This window comes from Bacillus rossius, chromosome 1 (assembly GCF_032445375.1).
Source record: "Bacillus rossius redtenbacheri isolate Brsri chromosome 1, Brsri_v3, whole genome shotgun sequence".
In the NCBI taxonomy this organism is placed as follows: domain Eukaryota; kingdom Metazoa; phylum Arthropoda; class Insecta; order Phasmatodea; family Bacillidae; genus Bacillus; species Bacillus rossius.
In genome coordinates this window covers 31,058,977-31,082,470 of record NC_086330.1, presented here as the reverse complement: position 1 = coordinate 31,082,470, position 23,494 = coordinate 31,058,977, and the positions used below count along the sequence as shown (strand labels likewise).

Below are 23,494 nucleotides of genomic sequence, written 5' to 3'. Positions count from 1 at the left end.
TACGGTGCATGTATATAAGCGAGTCCTAGACAGCAGGACGCTCAGTTTGTCTCTGACGACGGCGGTGTAAGGATCACCTAGTTTGTTTCTTCTGGTACATAAGTCGTGTCAATTAGCTGTTCTTGAGACCTCGATGGCATCTTTACCGTCTTTAACGTTAAACTCGGAGGTTGTACCGTCGACTACGGGAACCTTGACGACAGCTACGATGGAGAATGTGCAGATCCCGTTGGCAACGACGACGTCAACATTGGAGGAATTTTCAACAGATGTGATACCACCATCATCCGAAGTTTCATCATCAGCAATGGATTCTTCAACTAATGAAGAGCGTACATTGCGTCAGTGCAAATACTGTGACGCATCATTTACTATCACCTCAAATGCTCGCAGACATGAGAATAGAGAATGTGCTAAGAACCCTTATCGAAAAATGTTTGGCTGTATTAAGTGTCGCAAGCAATTTACAAGAAATGCTAATTTGCAGCAACACTTGGAGACATGCAAAGAACCTGTTGCGCGGCAGAAAGTAAAGGTATCGGTGCAACAACGATGCATCGATGTGTATAAGAGCATGCCTGGAAATGGTACGTCGGCGACAACGTCAGTATCTGGATCGAGTCTGAAAGGTTCGTCTTCATCACCGCGGTATCCTTGCAGCTACTGTGATACGTCGTTCGCATTTTCCCATGATGCACGAAGACATGAGCGGAGCAAATGCATGAAGAATCCTTCTCGCATGAAGTTTCGCTGTGATGAGTGTTATGAATGGTTTACTCGAATTGATAATTTGCGACGACATTCGAAAAACTGTAAAGGTGAAGTTCGTGCGTCTACTGCTGAACTACCTTCAGAAATTTCGACTCCTCGCTTTAGATTGGAGACTCGTAAGCGTACAAGCAATAAAACAGATGCGCAGCAACCGATTGCTATGGCATCTGGGCATGGAACTAAACCTAAGACTGTGATCGGTGCTCTGCAGGTGAATGATAATGGCTTCTACTTGGCGAAGTCTGCATTTCGTGGAACATTGAAAGACTACTATTATCTAAATACGTTAGGTGAGTCGAAAGACATTTGTAATTTTCTTGATGATATTAGACAGAACATAATCAATCAGCTTACTGATGACGTAGCAACAAACGGACCTTTGAAATATAACTTGTGGTTGGACTGTATATATGGAAAGCCATATCCGTTTGATGACAAAGAGAAGACGTGTGCATTCAAGACATCGGCAGCAGTAATTTACAGTTCGGACGATGTGAAGCAAACTGTTAAACACGGTATCCAGAAACTTTGTCAAGAAGAGGAGGACTATGTCAGTAAAGGTTCTGGTTGGTCTCTGTCTAGTATAAGCCGATTGGAGCTAAGAATTAGTCATTTCACACCGATGCGGAACTAATCATTATAAGATTGCTGGCTTTTGCAACTGATCCTGTAGTAGAATAGAAATTATGTAATAAATATTATGTTTGTAAAAGAACTTGTGGTGTTTAATTCCTTGAACCTGACACTTTTCTGATATTTAAATTAAATTTATTTTTAGCTTCGTTCAGAGATCGAACCAAGGAAAGGAGCGGATCTAATCGATATGTAAGTTAATAAGTGATTTATTTAATGAATTTTGGAACTTTTCCCGAATTTCTAGCTAAATAATTACGGATTTTCAAGATGGCGGCCAAATTTCAAGATGGCGGGTGTCACAGTAATAAATGATTACTGCACTCTAGCGGATAAGAACTAAACTAACATGGCGTCAGCGCACTCTCGCCGACGATACATTGATGATGGCTTCCAGCATCAAAGACAAGATGGCGGACATGATGTCATACTAGATGACGATATATATGCTTTGAAAAAAAGTGGTGGGAGTCAGTCTGCTAGCACCCACCACGGGGGAAGGATCGGTCGCTTTTTTTTTTGCCTTCACCGGGTTCGAACCGAGGACTCCGAACTCCGTGTCGTAAATGTTTGTTTTTTATAAATCTTTTATTAAAATTTTATTATTTATTTTTTTTATAATTTTTAAAAAATATTCATTAAAATCGGATAATAAATAAAAAAAGTTAAAGATGGCGGGCGTAACGGAAAATGCAACGGTGACGTCATAATTCAAAATGACATATTCCATGATGACGTCAGAGGCTTATCAGAGGCTGTAGACATGGATGATTAAGCCTCTATATGGACATTTCTAGCCGCTGGGATTTTTAAGGACTAAAAACGGGAAATTTTCCCTCGAAACGGGAATTTTTTCCTCGAAAAGAGAAATTTTTAATTTGTGGAATTTTTTGAGAATTTTTGGCGGAATTTTTTTTCACAAAAATGGAAATTTTGGCGAATTTTGGGCAATTTTTGCCCAATTTTGGCGGATTTTGACACATTTTGAAGGTCAAATGTCAAGGTCAAGGTCAAAGGTCAAGGTCACAACCATCCAAGATGGCCGCCGTGACGTCACAATCCAATATGGCGGTCAACACCACAGACACCACAGCCAGAAGCCAGTCCCAGTATGCCCTATTCTATACTTGTTCTATATCGTAAAATGATTTATTTTATATATACATACCAACACACACACACATACACACGGATAACAAGCCCAAATCAGCTGATGTCAACTGTAACATTCCAGAAAAGTACCGAGAATTCCATTGAGGTGTTTATGTGACATCCATTGTAAACCAGAAATGGCGTATGCGCATGAAACTGACGTTTCTTAGCTCGTGCAATTGAGCCCTGGGGCTACGATTTCCCCGAAATTTCCTTGGTCATTATCAAGGTAGAATCTTACTGAGGGTCTTAGATGTCTTCTCGCCTGTACGTACATTTGTCCGTGGTCTACGCTTCCCATTTGGCTCATGCTGCGAGCCAATCAGATGCCTCCAACTGGCCAGATATCCCAGCCAACCAGACGATAAGAAGCCACTGATTGACCAGCAGCCTCGACCAATCATAAAAGCCCATTCTCCATTTGCCAAACAAACCCAGCCAACAAGAAAGAGAGAGGGCCTCTGATTGGCCAACAGCTGCAGCCAATCAGGACACACGTAGATCCTAGACAAAGATATGTAAAGGTATAATATATCAGACACCCAGTAGGTTCTATTTGTATTTTTTTCTTTTTTGTAACAGACGCTGCTGTTTTAGTCCAGTAGGGCAGTCACATCCAGGCGAACAATTACCTGGGTGGCGATAGACTAAGAAGTAATACGCATTAAACTTAAATCTGAATTACCGCTGGGTAACTCGAAAAACGTTTGGGTAAAAGAAAAATAATTAAAATAAGATAATAAAATAAAAATTATAAAATCTAAATAAAAAATACGCAATCCCGAATAAAAATTTAAAAGTTAAATAAAACTTATTAAAATAAAAATAAATTAAAAATACTAGTTTTCAGTGTTACTGGCTGCTTTGGTGACAGGCAATCTTAAAATAGGGTGGTGAGTAAGCAGAGTAAAGCAGGCAACTAGTCTTCGAAGTTAGCTTGAGATAATGCCAATCCCCTAGGCAGAAGGTAAAGGCACAGTGGATCAAGTTCTCCATAGCAAACTGCAAGAGCCTCTGGGTGGCATTCGATAAATCAAATGCTCGAAGATTCAAGCAAACAAAAATAAAACCTCAGTAGGATGCTATCCTGATGATAGCGAATGCGATGTCGACCGAAACTTCGACCCAATCGCACAAGCCAAGAAACTTAAGGCAATGGCCGCGAATGCCTGCGATATTTATTGCTCATGAAATTGTTTTTAATCAATGTTCACCGTCGCGAGAATCATCCAAAGAACGGAAATCCTGGGACGTTAGTTTGTCATGCGCTGCCCAAACAGAAACTCGGCAACTAGATGTTGTACAGACAGTTCACACGCTGGACAGTCAGGGAAAGCCAGGGAAAATTCTTGTACTCCTGGAAAGTCATCGAAATATCCCCAGTAATAGTAATATGAGGGGAAAATGTCATGCTCCATTTTGCCATCACCCAAGACTGTGAACGCATATTTTTTTCAGACGGTGTTTTAGTGCATGGTCATACACATGGTGTATGCAAGGTTATATTAAATTTAATAAGAAATAAAAAAAATGTGAAGAGAGAACTAGGCCAGCTAGGGAATGGTAGAAGCTGGATTTTCTATATTCCTTTTAGAAAATTGCAACATTAATAAATTATTTTTAAAAAATGTGGGCGAGTTTTCAGTACTCGCCAGAGATGTGTAACATCTAACCTCGGTAACGAGCAAATTCGTGTGTTCTCACGTTGCAAGCACACTTATAATACGAAACACGGATATGAAATATAAAATAGAATTCTTAAAAACAATGCCGAGCGTGATAAATATACGCAAATTGTGTTTTCAACTAAATTTCTGGACATGAATCGCACGCAGTTTCCGCACACGCCGCTAGACTTCAGTGCCTGAGCCTTCACGTAAAGTATTGAATCATTCGGATTGCAGAGCGAAAGGTTAAACTACATAATGAAACGGCTCCAATATAAGCGGAAAAAAACTTGAATTAAAAAAAACATCTAAACCCCGGCTTTGAACCTGAATTTCGACAAGGAATTTTATTAAAAAAAAACTGCCCACGCGCCATCCACCAAAGATGTCAGCACCGTTCCACGCGACTTAGGTTCCATTCACGAAATTACTCCTACCAATTGCCGTATACAAAGAGATAAGATGTCTCGCATAAAAAAAAAAAGAATTGGCGAGAGAAATTTGTCATGTTGGTCCGGTGAATTCAGGGGAAAGTCAGGGAAACTGTGTCACGCATCTGCGCGGACACACAGCGGGAGACCGGAAGAGGGAGGAACGGGGCGGACGGGAAGCAACTGCCACACAACATGGAAGCGCTCACTTCTGCTGGAACGAGTTGTTGGTCCCCCGGTGGTCCAGGTCGTGGCAGAGGCAGCCGACGAACATGCCCAGCACCTCGAGGTCGCTGAACGTCTCCTTCATCTCGCACGTCTGGAACCACGGAGTCGGCGACCGTCAAGTCACTTACTTCTCCGCCTCACTGTCACCCCACAGACACGATGCGCTAATGGTCCTTAACCACGTCTCATCCAAGCGCGGCTCCAGAGGAAGGGCGCAGGGGGCGATAGCCCCTTCCGAGCCCAAATTTTACTTCTTATTTCTTTGTAGGGAATATTAATTTTAACTTAAATACTTTCGTTAATGTGCTAAACTCTTCTTTCAATCAAAATTTGTACGAAAATACTAAATTTCAGTATTTGAGACCGTATATTTTGTGAATATCCCAAGGGCAATGTCATGATTATTAACTGCATCCTCCTGTGTGAGAGCCCTGCCCGAGAGGTCTTCCTGGAGCCGCCATTGGTCTCATCATGGTTGAGGAGGAGAGACAGGAACCGAAATGGTACACACCCATAAATGGAACAGAAATATACAGGTACAATTTGAGATTTCTGTAAGTTTTTTTACATTTACCAGAAAACAACTTTATCAGTGCAAAATAGTATTCACGGTAATACTGGGTTTGGATTCTTACCCGGGAATTTATGCTTTGTATTTTCTCAGTTCCGCCTACAGTTAAATCTCCCTGAATAGCTTGAATTAACTGAGCACATAATCAGCACGATACAGCAAAATGAAGCCAATTTGTTGAATATTCTATTATATTTTTCATGGTTTAGAAAAATATGCTTGAATTTAAATATAACAATTAAAATACAACAAATTATGCGCCAATTTTCGTACGAAATACTCCATATTATCTCGGAAAACGTGTTTCATGTATGCCAAAATAACCACAGCTATGTGTTGTAGAAAGTACATGTTTCTTGTAGTATTAAAAACTATTTCTTGGCAACTGGTTTCCAAAGTAATGTTTTGTAAAACTACAAAACATTTTTTCTATGCACTCTTTTGGCACTGCTATGTGCTCCACCTACCCGGGCACACATAGGCCTACAGTGTATAGAACTTCAGAAAAAACCACTCCATTTGAAAACTGCTCGAGATATCTGAGTGGGATCTATTTACAAAAAGCATTTAAGAATATGCTGAGTAGCGGATGATTAGTTCTTTTTTTGTAATTAATTTTGTAAACCTTTATTTTTAGAAAAATTGAAAATAGCTAAAAAAAAAAAAATAAAAAAAAAACTTGTTTTCAGGGTAATTTTTAGGCATGAAACTCCCGGTAGAGATATTTGAAAGCACTCAAGGGACTTGAATTACAACTTTATCTTCATTTCTCCTCCATATAATGCTATTTTTACCTTTTATATATCGTAGTTGCTTTAAGTACGACTAGAAGACTGCGCGCCAGTTCAGAGGCTATACCGCGCTAGAAGAACCAGCGAACATCGCACTTAACATCCCGCCTTACCGACACTAGGTGGGACGTATCTGTGTCAGTGAGACGGGATGATAAGCGCGACGCTCGCCGGTTCTTCTAGTGCGGTGTGGCCTCTAAGCGCAAAGCTCTGTTCTGGCGCGCAGTCTTCTCGTCGTGCACAGGACAACTATGGACTTTGAGCGGTGTAATGCAAGTCCCTGAAGTGCTTTCAAGAATCTTCCCTGGTTATTTTTAGGTCTAAAATTTACTCTGAAAACACGAACTTTAGCCAATTTAACTCTTCTGAACAGAATAGTTTAAAAACCTAATCCGGAAAACCAAACTACTTATCGGTCCTCTGCAAACTTTTAAAATGCTTTTAGTAAGCAGACCCCACTCGGATGTCTTGAGTAGATTTCAAATCGCGTTGTTTTCCCTGAAGCTCTGCACACCGTATGTGTGTCCGGGTAGGCGGGGGCCTTAAGGGGGTGCCTCCCATTTCAGGTCATGATTTTATTTTTATATTAATCACTGATCAACTTTAGGACTTTTTCAATTGTTTAACTTTCACTAAATGAAAAAATATAAATGCAGCGCATACTTTTTGCATAATTAGCTGCCAAAGTTACGATTTTGGGTTGTACAAATAAGGAGAATTTAATTTATTGCACAACTGAAACTTTTTAGGTTTAACTGCAATGCCACTGGCTACTTCATGATATTGTTTTGCATTTCTATCACCAAAAACCCATTTCATGTTTCTTGGCTGTCAAAATCGTAACAAATTTGAGAATTTGGAAATGCCAGGTAAAATTAATTAATATTATCTGAAATAAATTCAAAATCATTTCTGGACGTAGCCAGTAGCATTGCAGTTATACCTAAAAAAATGTTTCAGTTCTGCAATAAATTAAATTCTCCTTTATTTGTGCAACCCAAAAACGTTAACTTGTAACTTTGGGAACTCATAATGCAAAAAAGTATGCGCTGTATAGATTTTTCATTTCGTGAAAGTTAAACAATTGAAAAAGCCTACAATTTATCTGTAATCACTGTAAATATGAAATCTTGACCTGAAATCGTAGGCCTTAAGGGCCCCGCCTACCCGGGCACACATACGCAGAGCTTCAGGAAAAACAACGCGATTTCAAAACTACTCTAGATATCCGAGTGGGGTCTGCTTACAAAAAGCATTTAAGAGTTCGCTGAGGGCCGAAAAGTACTTTTGATTTCGGATTAAATTTTTAAACTGTATTTTTAGAAGAGTGAAAATGGTTTAAGACGCGTGTTGTTTTCAGAGTAATTTTTAGACGTAAAACAACCGGTACAGATTCTTGAAAGCACTTAAGGGACTTGCATTACACATTTATCTTCATTTCTTCAACACATAATCTAACGGTCACCGCTCAGATTTCACAGTTATCCTGTGACGACGAGAAGACTGCGCGCCAGACCAGAGTCGACACCGCGCTAGAAGCACCAGCGGGCGTCGCGCTTATCACCCCGCCTCACTCACACGCATACACCCCTGACGAGGCGGGGGGCCTCAAGCGGCGCCCCTGGTGACGGCTCCACTCACCATGAGGATGGCGAACATGACCTGCGCCACGCTGAACGCGTGCCTCCAGTTGTGGTACGGCACGTCCCGGTAGTTCCTCTTCACTGTTATCAGGAACCGGTACAGCGTCTGCAAGCCGCACAAGCATTGCGTCCGTCTCTTAAACCTCAAGGAAGGCCGGCCAATGCCTTACAAATACATGCATAATTTTACGGGCTGAAGAATGTATTTATTATCTTTGAAAGATTTGTGCAATGGGAGTGCATGACTTGATGTAAGCTTTTGGACATACGCCATTGCTAAGCACATGTATGTCTGAAGAAGAAAACTACAAAAAACCCAAAAGACAAAAACACAAACTAAGCAAAAAATTGCTGTTGTCAACAGGATATAAACACCACATAATATTCCATATGGAATATTATATGGAATATTAATATCATTATATTTCATTTCAATAGTGCAAAACGAATACGAATACATAAACAAAAGAATAAGCTGATGTCAGATGTTACATTCCATGGGAAAAATTAAGCTATCGAGAATTACAGCACAGACGTACATAGTGGGCTCAATAGAATTGCAACAAGAACCGAAAATACCGAAAAATAAACAACGTTGGAAAGCACAGTAGCACAGATGAAACTCTACAGACTATCTGAACAACATGACAGCATATCCGTCGAATCTTCATTCTGGTATTTATCTCACTTAAACAGCTAACCAATTAGTTGTAAATTGTTATGATTATAACATTCTTCTTGATTAAACGGGGTAATTGGGGAAATTTCAGCACGGATAAGCGAAAATCACGGATAATATTCCAAATGGAATATTATGTGGTGTTTATATCCTATTGACAACAGCAAATTTTTGCTTAATTTGTGTTTTTGTCTTTTGGTTTCTTTGCAGTTTTCTTCTACAGACATACAAGTGCTTAGCAATAGCGTATGTCCAAAAGCTTACATCAAGTGAAGAATGTATGTTTGCGATAGTTTAAAAGCAACTCTCTCTTAATTAATTTTATTTACGATTTGAGAATTTCTATTTATTTGTTAGTTACTCAACGATATATTCCATACAACTAAAAGGATTAAAATTAAAATTTAAGTGCAAACTAATTAATGCTACTTTTTTGTGTTTAAGTTTAATTAATGCACCACCAAATATTAAAAGCTGTGGTTGATTTGTTAGCGAATTTAAAAACTAAGAGGGAAAAAGTTAGACAATTGCTATGCAAGTTCCCGGTGATAAAAGTTTTACTATAAAATGGTGATGTTAAAAATTACTAAATAATAATACAGCTTTATATACATGATTAAAAAAAAGATATGGTCCAAACTAGTTTGTTAAAAGTCATATTCGCCAAGACCAATTGTTTACCTCAATGTCATTATTTTAAGAAACAAAATCTTTGTGACAATTTAAATTAGGTATTTATAATTTGATGTTGGGATCGAAATAGCAAGAAGGACACAATAAATATCGCGTCATTGTGAACATGGTGTTTTTTTACCAGAGCGACAGAAAAAAAACAATATGTTTGACCATTCGATGTGCACTACACACGTGACAACCATTAATGTTTAAAAGTTTTTAGAATTCGTATACTTGAATGAAATTTGTCTAATCCAAATATGAAGTTGATATGTCAAATACGATTGGATAAAAAATTATTTCATTCGCGTCGCGTGACGTCGCGTGACATCGCGTCGTGTCCGTCGCGCTGCTGTGATCCCAGGGTCAGTATTTCACTGAAGGAAGTTAGCAGGATAGATGTAACTGAAGTAGTCTGTGGAGATTTGTTTAGAATATACTCAACCCATCGAGCTGAAATCCTTCCAACTGAACATTTTTTCAGTCCTGCCGTTCCGATACGCCAAGGAAAAAGCAGCAAATGTCTGGAGAATGTCGCCGGGAAGAAATTTCATTAAAAGCAATCTCGAAAAAAAATACCGTGAAGGATGGGAATTCATTTGCTGCAACGCTCCTCAGATATAGATCAGAGAGCTCAGTAATACGAATGTCTACATTTACGGAATGAAGGAGCTGGGAAACGTCTTAAAACTTCTGGAAGAGACTTCATTTCTTCAGACATCGATCTGAGAGGTCAACAATCTAAACTACTTTATCAATGAACGATAACGGAGAATTTAACAGGTTGCAGGTAGGATACACTGAAATAAATTATTAGGGGAAAAGGTCAACAGAAAAGTTCTGTAAACAGCAATGACTGAACGTCAGCAGATACAGCACCAGCACCTATACAGAACATTCTGATTAGCTTTATGTGTATCAGGAACAGAAAGGTGGTATCTCTGAACCAGCTTTTTTTTTTTACGTTTCTTAATTTACATACCAGAAGGGTTGTGGCATAGATTAATGATGACTGTAGACAGATTCTTGTCTTCTGGTGCACAAGGTAAACAACAGTGGTTTACGCTTTGCAAACATAAATGTTCAGAATCATCTGATGATAACATGGTTAGGTGCATTTTTATTAAAATAATTTATAAACCAAAACTATTTTTTTGTTAAAGTCATTATACGTACAGAAGTAATTTTACCCAAAACTTCTATTGAAATGCCAATTATTTAAGTATAAAACACTTATTACTACAGCACAATTATTTCACTCCAGGCTAGACTTATCTTTCGTATACATAATAAATTCTTATTTTTAGAAGAAGCGTTGATCGAAATTTTTCACTGGTTACACGTGATTGTGTTATCACTTCCTTTTCTTTTTTCTTTAACAGACCCAGGTTCATCAAGGGAGAACACTGTAGTCTTATCATCAGAGACCCGGAAATTTCCCGGATTCATTTGGTGCCAGGCTAAAACTCATAGTCCTATGTACACCCTACCCACACATGATTTTCGTTGGCTGATTCCTTACTGCAGAAACTCCCTTATTTTGAGTGGGTTAATGTGATTCGGTAACTCTACCGTTGGGCTTGGTATAGGTTGTTAAATGGCCAACAGAAATGGAATGGAAGAGAATGTAGTGTTGTCGAAAAAATTGTGATCAAATCAACAAAATAATTCGAAGGTATACATGTTTGCAGTCTACCTTGCCACCAAACTATTCCGCGGAAATTTCAGTGTCTCTAATGACCATCAACGCGAAGTAGATACGTGGTCCATATCTAGGCTCCCCTTCACCCAGGGGAGACAGCAATAAATGTACCAGTCATGTTTCTTTTTATATTCGTGTACATTATATCCAATATTTTTAATAATTGTATTTTTTCATACCCCATGTACGTACCAGTGTTTATGAGTACTTTTTTTTTTAAAGAAACAGTGCAGTTGTCAAGGTTCAATAGTTACAACAAAGAAATTTAAATAAAACATAGTTTTAGTTTGGTTATATTTTTACAGTACAATATTAAAAAAAATATATATTTTACAAAGTACAGAAACTAAACTGACTTTTTGCTGTTGTATTATCTAAATACGTACTATACATATTGAAAGTCCAATAAAATAAATTGTAGAAATATATACATATAAAATTAAGTAATTAGGGTTATATAACGTCACTTAGTCAGTATATATTGTACTTTTTATATTCACTTTATATTTCACACTTTTTTTTAGGGTAAACGTTTGTTGGCTGATAGACCGCCGTCTCTAGCCCGGCGCCTGGGGCAGACTGCCCCCCCTCCCCCCACAAAGATATGACTGAGCAGATTCGTAATGTGATTTATGTCCAAACCTGCTAGTAAATGGAACCCGTGGGCTGCACGTTTCTAGTAAAGACCGTGTACTGTAAGTTTTCTTTTCGTGAATGGAACTTAAATATTCATGTAAATTTTAAAGATATTTGAAAATTCGTACACACTTAATTGGAAAAAAAAAGAAAACTGTATTACTACGAAATAGTGTTAGTAGTTAATACTGGGTTCTGATTTTTACCCAGGCACTTATTATTTGTGTTGTCCCAATACCTGCAGTAGTTAAAGTTATTTGTAAACCGCTCTTCGAACAGCTTTCCAGTATTTACTACGCAAATAAAAAGCATGATACAACGAAGTCAATGTTGAAAATGGAATTATATTTCCCATGTAAAAAAAAAAAAACAATGCTTGAATGTAACATCAATTAAAATATTCGTAGGACATACACGCATTCTCACGCGTGCAAAGCTAACCACAGAGTTACAAGACGTCAGTGGCGTGGCCAGGATTTGTGTATGGGGGGGGGGGTGTTAAGAAGCAAGCCCCCCCCCCCCCCGTAATAAAACGGGAGGATCCGGGGGGAGGGGGGGTCTTCCCCCGGGAAAATTAGGATTTTAAGGTGGAAAATGGTGCTATTTAAGCAGTTTTATTAAATAAAAATTGATTACACAACACTTTCTTTGCCACCGTTTGCCCCCACTTCAAGGTTTCAGAGGGGGGGGGGGCAAAATACCCTTGCCCCCCCCCGGTTGTTGCGCCCTTGCCCCTGGCTACGCCCCTGCAAGACGCGCGAGACGCGGGCGCCCACCTCCTTGTCCACGGCGAACCTCTGGACCAGTCCCAGCTCCAGGAACATGCTGACGGCCGCCAGCACCATGTCGTCGTCGGCGAGCGAGAAGTCGTCGAAGGACAGCGAGTAGAGGTTGGCCTCGTCGGCGGACGGCACGGCGCGCTCCTGCGGGCACAGACCCGGCCAGGCACGTGTCCGTCAGCTCTGGCGGCGGGAACGTCGGTCTGTCTGTCACAACTCAGGAACACACAAGATAGGAATCTTCTACGTTACGCCCGTTCTAAGTTATGATAGTTATAAGTAGAGACCCTAAAAATTCGCGGGTTCTTTTCGTGTTATGCTAAAATTCAAATAATTATACCTTAGTGCTGCTTCTGTCATTGGTTCACTGTTAATTCTGGAGGACTGAGGGCCAATTAGAGACCCTCACTCATAGAAGTGTCGAATCACAGACCACCCAGTCAAGACGACTCACAAGTCAGCAGCCAATGAACAGTTGGCATTTGCCCGAGTGTGTAGAGGATATTGGAGTATATCCTGGAGGTCATTGAACCCGCGAATTTTCCGGGTCTCTAGTTATAAGTAGAGACCCTGCAAAATTCGCGGATTCATTGACCTCTAGGATAGACTCCACAGTCCTTTAAATACTCGCGGAAATGACACCTGTTCATTGGCTACTGATGCGTTAGACGTCTCAACTATAGGCTGTCCGTAATTCGGCACTTTCTTGGTTTAGTTTTTCCCATTGGCTCACAGTTCCCCGGATAAAATGTGCGCCAATCGCAGAAGCGGTATACGAAGGTATAGTTGTTTTGATGCTAGCCTATCGTCGCGAAATGAATCCGCGAATTTTGCGTGTCTCTAGTTATAAGTTATGCGGTTCTGCGTTGCGTGTTTCTAAGTCATGACCGTTCCAAGTTGTGTGTTTCTAAGTTGTGATAGTTCTAAGTTATGAATTTCTACGTTACGTTTATAAGATGTGTGGTTCTGCGTTGCGTGTTTCTAAGTTATGATCGTTCTAACTTATGACAGTTCTGAGTTACGTGGATTTTGTCGAGGTTTCTAAGTTATGACTGTTCTAAGTTGTGTGTTTCTAAGTTATGTGTGGTTCCCGGTCTGGGGCAGGGTCTCCCGACCGGCGGTACACGCACCGCTAGTGGTGCGCGATCAAGGGCCGCCAAATTAGCTTCCGGTGACCCTGATCTTGGATGTTTCATAATGGACAAACAGCAACAGGTCCTCACTGAAAATACCTGTTCTTATGGACTCAATGTGAAATAATTGTAATTTTTTTTTTTTGCAATTTGTTCAATTTGAATTAATGCCTACAATTGTTTGTTTTCAGAGTTGTGTGTTATAAATGAAACTGTAATTTTGCAATAGACATTTTATTTCATAATAAATTTCAATAATAACCATAGCTCATGTATTAACGTCTAAAAATAAAAGATTAATTAGGCCTAGTGCCTAGTGGTTCACCGTTTCTAAAATTGTCAAGTGGTACGCAGTTGTCAAAAGGTTGGGAATCCCTGGTTTAGCGCATGTCGGTCAACTGCGTGTGGCCAGAGTTGGAGGAGGGAGTAGACCTCGCCATCTTGCAATTTCAAATATTTAGACACCTCTTAAAATGAAACTTCAAGGAAGTTTTCTTCCGTGTGATATTCTCCACGTCTCTATCATTAAAAGTTTTACGGAATACTTCACTTCAAGCATAGAAGGCAGAAACCAAGAAGTGGAAAGTTGGGAAATGCCTGCGTCACGCTTTTGCCTAATTTGTAATTTTTAAACCAGTTTTTTTAATGTGGTTATTAATCTTGTAGGATCTTGTGCTTAGAGTTTTATTTTTTGAGTTTCTTGGATAGTTTATAAACCAGGCCCTAGCCGTTATTTTGTGAGTTGAAACTACAGAAGTGCCTCGAACATTCAGATCCAGATAACTGCGAAATTTATGTTTGCCAAATTCTCGAATAAAAAAAACGAGGTTATGTGTAAGCCAAGATTCCCTGCTTAAAAGTATTATATTTAAATAGTTTCTAAAAAGCTATATTCATTTAAAAAAATGCAATCTATGAATTAAACAATGTCAAGCAATGCCGATATTAAATAATGCCTGAAAAAATCTAGGACTGCTTTAAGAGCATAAAAATGAAATAAAACATAGCTAATATGAACAAACAGTATGTCCATAAAAGAATGACTAAGATATACATTCCAACAGTATCAACTGTAAGCGTTGAAGTGTACTGGTTCAAGGTCACCATTAAAGAGTAACTCCAAACAGTTTAAGATAAGCGCGAGTACTGCTTTTTTTTGTTTTCTCGCTTGAAGCACCACCTACACAAAATGGCGATTCCTCAGCTTAAAGCGTTTTGTGATCTGCAATTTGCTAAGAATGAATCTGTAATTTCAGTTCAACTTGCGTTCCCCATCGGAATCTCTTTGCATGAGAGTGGTTGGACGTCGGAATCCCTGACCGCTGGATTGGTTGTAATGGTCGGGACGACAGATCTCTGTTTAGCTGGCCTACACGTTCACCTGAGATGACGCCGTGCGATTTGCTTCCTTTGTGGCTCTATAAAACACATTGTCTACGTTCAGCTGCTACTTTATAATTTGCGAGTTTGAGACACATACTTTAAGAGGCTATTGCTTTCATTACTCCGGAAGTGTTAATCAAAGTGTGGTAAGAATTGAACTTTAGGTTTTATGTGTGCCGCATAACTAAATGTGAACATTTTAAACATTTATAAAAAAAACTAGTTTCGTTAAAGCTCATTTTGATGTATGATTTGCTGTAAATAGTCTAAATTAAACTATTACAATATTACATTTTAACTGGGACTTTCTTTTATGAACAACCTGTACTTTTAGCTGTTTATTTAGTCAAGTGCTGGTTACTAAAAAATTCACATGAAGGACCAAAATAACGGAACGCTGCGTGTTACTCCAGCCACAGGCCAATACACGGGCGCGTCCAGGCCCAGTCTTGTCCATTTTCATTTGCCTCGTTTATGGTCAATCCATATGGAGTTCAAATGAGTTCTCATCATTTAGTAAGTACGAAAAACCCTTCGAAGATTTTGTTGCCTCAAATAAATGGCCTGATTTCATCGGAATTCGATCATCAACATTTTTATAAAACCCTCCTCGAGGGTAATTAATAATATCAGGAAAGAATATAAAAGAAATTCTTAAGAAAATTAAGCAAAACCATTGTTGGCTAAAAACTGTTGTTTCAAAAAGAGTTTATTTTTCAAACTTTCAGGGCTTTTTCTCTTGAGAATACCCCCTCGGTATGGACTTTCTCCAAAATATTAGGCTCCCGCAAAAGTAAATGGCAAAGGACCCAGCAAAGTTTAAATCCTCCATTGAGGCCCGATACGAAAAATGATATTGGTGAGGAATACCTACTTACCATAAGTAATTCAACTTCTTTATTCGAAGCAGTTGCATGGTATGATAAAACCTGAAAAAAAAATTTAAAGTCACAATTATTAAAACATTAAACTGTTGTTTATGATAGGTCTCTTTTCCTTCAAACAAGTGATCTGCAATTAACTAAGAAAAAAAACATATTTTATGCCAGACGTAGCTAGTTTTCTTAACTTGCAGCCACATTATTAAATTTATTCATCAGTTTATGCCCATTCGAGCATAAAAATTCACTGATTTACATTTAAATGTGAGATCAGTGTCTTACCACTACGCTAACGTATTTTCATTAATCGTAGGCGATTATTTTGCTACTTATACTGTTTGCACAATGCCCCAATCCTGTTTGTTCTCTTTTAAGTACAACAGATGAGAACCATTTTTTGTTCTCGAACGAGCTCACTAACAAAAAAAGGTTATTGAAATGGCATTAGAAGAACGTTTAAATTAGTTTTGCGTAATATAGTTATTTATAGAATAAACGTTACACTGAAACTGGCAGTGATGAAGTTACATTCGGTTCAATATAAGACGAGACTATTTTGATAAGTTTTTCAGTAAAAGTTCAAAATTTATTCATACAAAATTAACTAAATAAATGATGACGCACGATAAGGTACGTAAATATGCGTTAAGTTATGTTTAACACGTCACAGTTCTTAGCTGTCAATGTCCGAATGTGAGCCGAAGCACCTATAGGGACGGTTGTAATAATATTAATATACGTATTTATAATCATATATTATTATTTATTTATTTCCTTTAGTACATAATTTACACAATCACTCTACGTTTTCAGGAAATATTATTACAAAAGCTAGCTTGTGCGTGAGTGATAGTAGTTTCGTCATACTACGCGCGGTATTTTAACTATATTGTAAAAGAAAAAAAAATGACATAATACAAAAAAAATGAAATTCAAATATTTTAAATTATAAATAAGTTTAAAAGGTATCATAATTTTTTTTATCTCAGATAGAATATTTATTAATTAAAAGCTACCAAGAAAATAGAACTATTCTTAAACATTTGAGAAATTGCATCAGTTAAATAGTCCAGCCAAAGATGAATATATTTTCTTAAATTCTTTTAGTTTTTATCGAGTAAAAGACGTGTTTATTATACAAGTAATTTGTTTTACTGTATACACACGTATTTATTAAGATAGTTTGTTTATTTATGAGTCGGGCGGGCTGTCTAGTGGACGGGGCTCTTGGCCAAGAGGTTTTAGAAGAAGAAAAAGAAGAGGAATGTTCTATTCTGGACTTCGTAGTTTGGCCAAAGACGTCAGCGGCGGCGGCGGAAGAGGAACTGGACGGGCAGTTCGCGAAACCCGGACGGTCGGTCGCAGGGGTTCGCGATGCGACGAGACCAGGGTTTACAAAGAACAGTGACTCCGTCCACCGACCGGCGGCTGAAGCAGAGCCTCGCCTCGAACAGAGTGTGCACCGCCACGAATACCGCGGGGGAGCTTGCACGAGGTTGATCGGTCCCTTCTGGTCAGGGGGTGTATTTGTTTCAGTCAGGCGGTTTGTGCGACGCACCCTGAAACGCACGGCTCCATGGCCCTCACAAGGGTGGGGGCTGGGTGGATCCCGGGTCCAGGGTGCAGGCCCAGCCCTGTTCATATTTAAACGTTTAACTATGATAATTCTTTACAAACTAGGAAAAAAACATATTGAATATTTTATAAATAAAGCTTAGTTTGGACTTATAAAATAGTAACCACGACTATACCCTGCATTTCCAGGTTAATTAACATTCTAAAAAAGGGTGTAGGTAAGAAAGAACCTGGAAATTATAATGTCGCACGCGACTGTAAAATTGGGAAAACATACCTTCACCCCCTCCCGGGTCAAGGGTCCAGGGTTCGTAATCAAATGTGGGGGGGGGGGGGGGGGATGGGCATGCACGGCTCTGAACTAGCGCGCAGTCTTTTCGTCGTGCGTTGAGCGGTAATGAGTCGCACCTGTGTTTCCGTACCATGTGCGTCTCTGCCTGAGGACGGGAGCAGATAGCAGTTCCCGAAACGTCGCTTGTTTCTGTTTAGGTAAAACTATTGTATTTGTTTGTCTTTTCGTTTTGTCATGTTTTTTGTCTCGCTTCAACTGTTGTGCTGAATTATTTTGGGTTTCAATATTTTTGTGTTGTCATCATTTGTGGGGATTTTTTCGTTCTCTTAGTACATTTTTCTTTGTTTTTCTTTGTTTGTTTGCTGACCATATTCCTGTTTCGGAATATTTTGTGGTGTTCATATCCTTGTTGACAACAGCAATTGTTTGCTTAATTTTGTGTGTTTTTTGTCTTTTTTTGAGTATTTTTATTTATTTATTTTATTTATTAGTTTTTCTTCAAACAGAAAAAGTTCTTAGCAATGGCGTATGTCCAAAAACTTACATCAAGTCATGCACTCCCATTGCACAAATCTTTTAAAGATAACGGTAATCATATAACATATAAATGAAGGTAAAGGGTGTAGTGGAGGTCCCTCGAGTGCTTTCAAGAATCTGTACCGCGTGTTTCACGCGTTGAAAAGTATTATGAAAACTCGCATTTTAGCCATTTCCTCTCTCCTAAAATTAAAGTTGAAAAAATATAATACGGAAACAGAGCAGCCTTCAGTGTACTCTAAAATGCTTATAGGTAGGGACCGGAAAAATTCGCGGGCTCAATAACCTGTAGGATGAACTCCATAGTTCTACGTACATTCGGTCAAATGTCACCCACTCATTGGTTGCTGTCTTGTGAGACGTTCCAACGTAGCAGCCTGTGATTCGATACAGCTTTGGTTGAGTGTTTTCCATTGGCTCAGAGTCATCCAGGTGAGTTGTTAGCCAATAGCAGAGGCAGCACTGAGGTATAACTATTTGTATTTTAGCCTATCGCGAAATGAACTCGCGAATTTTTACGGTCTCTACTTATAGGTAAACAGACACCGCTGTGGCAGTGGGAGCAGTTCCTCGCAGGCTCTGCACACCGTGTGTGCCCGGGTAAGCGGGGCCCTACACTGTCTCGTCCGGGCTGCCTCGTGGGGAACTACGTCTTCGCCGAGCTACGCGGCCGCTGCAATCGACGCGGCACAGCGCCTGTGAGAGCAAGAGAGGGTGGAATCGAAGCCACGCGAAGAGGGCGAGAAGAGCTAGGAGAGAGGAGGGCAGCGTTGCCAAGCGACGCGTGACGTGGAAATGGCTCGCGGTTTATCGGAGCTTGTCGGGACCCATGCGCCGGGACGCACGCGTCAAGAGGGCCGTCGTTCAAGTCGTTCCCGTCGTGTGGTCGCTCCTGGAAACCTTGTTGCATCAGCCAGCTCCTGGAAATCTTGTCACGCCATTCAGCTCTCTGGAAACCTGGTTGTATCAGCCAGCTCCTGGAAATCTTGTCACGCCACCCAGCTCTCTGGAAACCTTGTTGCACCAGCTAGCTTCTGGAAATCTTGTCACGCCACCCAGCTCCCTGTAAATCATGTCACACCATCCAGCTCCCTGGAAACCTTGTTGCGCCAGCCAGCTCCTGGAAATCTTGTCACGCCTCCCAGCTCCCTCGAAATCTTGTCACACTACCGATCTCCTGGAAACCATGTCGTCGGACGTGACCTAACGCTGAATTGCTCTTATTTTCTTATTCTTTTTTCGCGTGTTTTTTATTATTTCCTTTCTATATCAATAAGAGAGTGATCCACACTCCCAGGACAGATATACTTTTATGTATATAGCTTTTAAAAGGATTAAATCCAGTATAAAAAATCGCGAGCTATACATTTTAAACATAACTGATTCTCATCAATATTGATTACTAGCATTTCTATCGTGCGAAGCATGACTCACGACATATAAGCCTGTTTGTATGAGAAAAAAAATATATTGACAAGACAAAACCTAAGATGTGTGTTTTTTAAGTGAGATTATTAAAAAAAAGACTATTAGAGGCACAAAAAAGTTAAAATAAATGTTTTTATAGAATTTTAAATGTTCTTTAAGTTTGAATGTAAAATGATCTCATAGGTTGGCCGATTTAAAGATATTTTTAAAAGACAAATAAAATCTGAATTTTTTGTTGATATTTTTTATTTATTTTTATTTTCGGACTCAAGCTCATTTCCTGTTCATCAGGACTTTTGACCAAGTGCAAAACAAAATCAAAAATGTGATATTAAATTGGAGCACATACCAGGGCCCCCACATGGCCGGTGCTACCGTTGCTATGGCAACGGGGCCCATGGGCCTAGGGGGCCTGCGAATGAAAGAAAAAAAATCTTAAAACAAAAAAGTAGGCAATTTTAAATAAATCACAGAAACCAATTAAACCGTAAGGCCTAAATTTAGTTACCGATGAAATATTACACCAGAGTAATATTATTCGGAATATGCTGCGCGTACAGAACGTGTCTGAATCTACAACTGTGAGTAACAAAACCACCACCAATTGACGTGACACCATGTTGACAGTGCAGAACACTTACACTCATTTATTTGCCATTATTCAAACTCAATACGTTGACAATCGAAACACTGACTTAAAACTTGTTTTAATGTGTTTTAAAAAATAATTGTGAAAAGGTTAAAAAATATATATAACTAAAACAATATACATAAAGGAAAAAAGAGTTTTTTAATCTCTGTTAGAAAAAAACTTCAAGCAACGGGGCCCACAGAATGATGTGGGAGGTCTGGCACATACTGTACTTGGTCTGGTCTGCCGGGCAGAGCTCACCTCGATGGCCACCTTCTGCTTCGCCATGGACCGCTCCACCTCGCCGTACATCAGCGTGTTGTGGATGCCCAGGCCGCAGAAGATGCTGAACGCCTGTCGCGGTCACACGTCAAGCCGTCAATACTCGCCTCCACGGCTTCCGAGACCAAAAACAAATAGTGCGTGGAGTCCCTCCGCGCGGAAGAAGTGAAACCTTCACTGTTTACTTCGCTGCATAGCAAGAATACCACGCGCATGTGCTCGGGATCTACCGACTCACTCTCTTTCTCTCTCTCCTACTTTCTACCTTTGTGTTATCTTTCTTTCTCTCTCTCCCTCTCGCGTTGGAATATTGGACGCTACTCGTTGCTAACGCTCGCGCTGGCCTGTAACACAGGTATACTGCGCGCATGCGTTCGAGTGCCACGCATTCACTCTCGCTCTGTCTCTTTCTATTCCCCCTCCCCAGGAGCGTTGAACGTTTAACGCAACAGTGCTTTCTCCATGGTAGCGTTAAACGTTTAACGCAACCTTGTTGGAAGTCGCATTAGAAGTTTCACTTCAAAAATAAATATTGGTTCACCTATAATATTTACGAATGACTCTTGTCACTATATGCCAAGGGTTATTCGAGAAGTCTCTAGAAGGACCAAGGGTGGCTTCAGAAAGACTTTTCCGCAGGGGGGAAGGGAAGGGGGAGGGTTCTATCACAGGAATAAAATAAATTGCAAACCATGACTAGGGATTGGAAAGATTCGCGGGCTCAATGACCTTTAGGATAGACTCTAAGATTCTCTGCATACTTGGGCAAAAGACTTTTTCACCTGTTGTTTATTGATAGCTGACTTGAAGAGGTGTCTCAACTGGGCAACTTGTGATTTCTCCAGGTTAAAGGTCAACCAAAAAATAAAACACAGTAGCATTTCGAATGTAGAATTATATTAAATTTAGCATAGGTATCTCGAAACGAATCCGTGAATATTTTCGGTCAGAAGAGCAGAACTTTAATAGCTTCATACAACTTTTGACGAATGAAAAAGTTTACACACACATTTTAAGTATTTAAGCAAATATAAATACAATCTCCAAAAAACAAATTTGGCTCTAGAGGTGCTATCGCTCCGCAACCCCCTTTTAGAACTGAGACCACTTACTTTAAGTGGTCATTGTTCCGTCATTGTAACCTTCGAACCGAGTTTCACTGATCTTAGTTCGGAAATGATTTTTAGATAAGCTATCAAAACGTTGCGTCAATGGAATATTGACTGCTCGACCAACGATCGTATGAACGTAAAGTTCGTTCAATTATACAAAGGGACAACAGTGACGACGAAAAAGTAAGGGTCATTTCTATTGTTTGGGATAGTTTGTCGCCAAATTTTTCTTCTAAGTAGGAATTTGAAATGTTTGAAGTTATTTCCCAGTCCCTAGGAGCAAATGGCCGATGGGTGGCCATAAACCGGGCTGCCAGACCACGGCAGCTTGGGCGTGTAGTGTGAGGAAGCTGTCAGATAGCAGCTCATGCAGTCGCTGCCTCGTATCTGTTGATTTTTAATAACGACTGACGAATACATACTGGCATTGAAAATATATTACGAAACGAAACAGTCTGAAATATGAATAGGTTTTCTTTAATACCTCTTTTTAATACGAAAAGTAATTCTGACGAAATAAAAATCCGGATTGAAACATTTTACTTAAATAATAAACATTTAAAGCACCTGTAATATGGGATTTATTTTATTTAGTGAAAAGTGGTTTTTCTTACAGGTATTATATATAATCTGAGATTCTGTAGATCATTACCCAATACCTACGTTTGATCACGATAATACACCACATGAAATACGTAAATTCAATACGAGTCAGCTAGCGCCATGTCGATCCGAGATCATCGTTATGAATCACCAGTTCGGTTTGGTTCGTCCGGGTCCCAAAAAACAATGTTGCATCAAAAAAAATGCGATGAAACCATGATAAAACAATTTTTTATGAAAGGAGTTCGAGCTTGAACTCAATTTGTGCAACTGGTCAGTGGAGTATTAACAAATAATTAAAATACTTGTGTCTACAGCGAAAAAACTCATCCAACAACCACACGCATGTTTACTTTGCTTAAAACGGAACAAAGAGCTCGCACGTCGGATCATGGGTAGTTTTTTTTTATGAAAATTCAGTTATCTCAAACTACGAAGAACATTTTGTTTTGTTTGAGGCGCATTCTTCGTTGAAAAGTGCTTAAAATTACTATAATTTTTAATAATACAGTCACTACTATTGTTTTTTCCAAACACCAGCCACAGCCTGCAGAACAGATTATTTCTTTCCACAAACTGACAAACTGCAGGACATAGCCTTGGTTCTAATTTGTGCCGACGTTGCAAGGTGTGGAATAGTCCTGAAATCAAGAATATCAACACGAGACAAAAGATCACAAATTACCAAAATGCTTCAGTTTGGATCATAAGCAAAATAAAGTTCTTGATAGTGTTGATCTTTTTTATTTTATTTTTATTTTTGAGGTTTGGTCTTTACGTCTCGTCGACAACGACCAAATTCGGGAAAGTTTGGGAAAAGAACACGCCATGGCCTACCATACTTGCCTCGGGTGGTTTCGGCAAATCAGGTTTGACTGGACTGGGTTCTCTTGAATCCGAGTATAAATTGTTCCGACCTATCACATATCTGTTGATTGACACCGAACTATAACTACGTAAGTCGAACCCCGGGCAAAATTTTCACCATAACCCGAACCCGACCTCGGAAACACTCTAAATTGAAAATAATATATTTAAAAAAATTTTGAAATTTAAGGGCCCTACACCCTCCCCCCATCGGGCACATTTTCCACCATGACCCGACCTTTAGAATCGGAAACACTCCAAATTGAAAAAGCATTGTTTTTTTTTTTTAATTTTCACAATTTTGGGCCTTTAACCCCTTCACAGACGACTCCGGGGGAAATTCCCACCATGCCCCGACCTCATGGTTAAACAAAAAGCTTGGTTATTACCCATAGCTCAAAATTAGTTTTTT

The 23,494-nt window shown here is 39.5% G+C and overlaps 1 protein-coding gene across 2 annotated transcripts in view; it reads right to left on the bottom strand.

The window, feature by feature from the left end:
* The window catches only part of LOC134533795 (dual 3',5'-cyclic-AMP and -GMP phosphodiesterase 11A-like), a 159,863-nt gene that overhangs the window by 22,414 nt on the left and 113,955 nt on the right, over positions 1-23,494 (bottom strand). For both annotated transcript variants that reach the window (XM_063371468.1, XM_063371460.1), the window contains exons 10-14: positions 20,480-20,572; positions 15,753-15,803; positions 12,356-12,502; positions 7,886-7,993; positions 4,864-4,973 (exon numbers count right to left, since the gene is read on the bottom strand). In XM_063371468.1, coding sequence (XP_063227538.1) covers positions 4,864-4,973; positions 7,886-7,993; positions 12,356-12,502; positions 15,753-15,803; positions 20,480-20,572 — 509 coding nt within the window. The remainder of the gene's footprint in view (positions 1-4,863; positions 4,974-7,885; positions 7,994-12,355; positions 12,503-15,752; positions 15,804-20,479; positions 20,573-23,494) is intronic.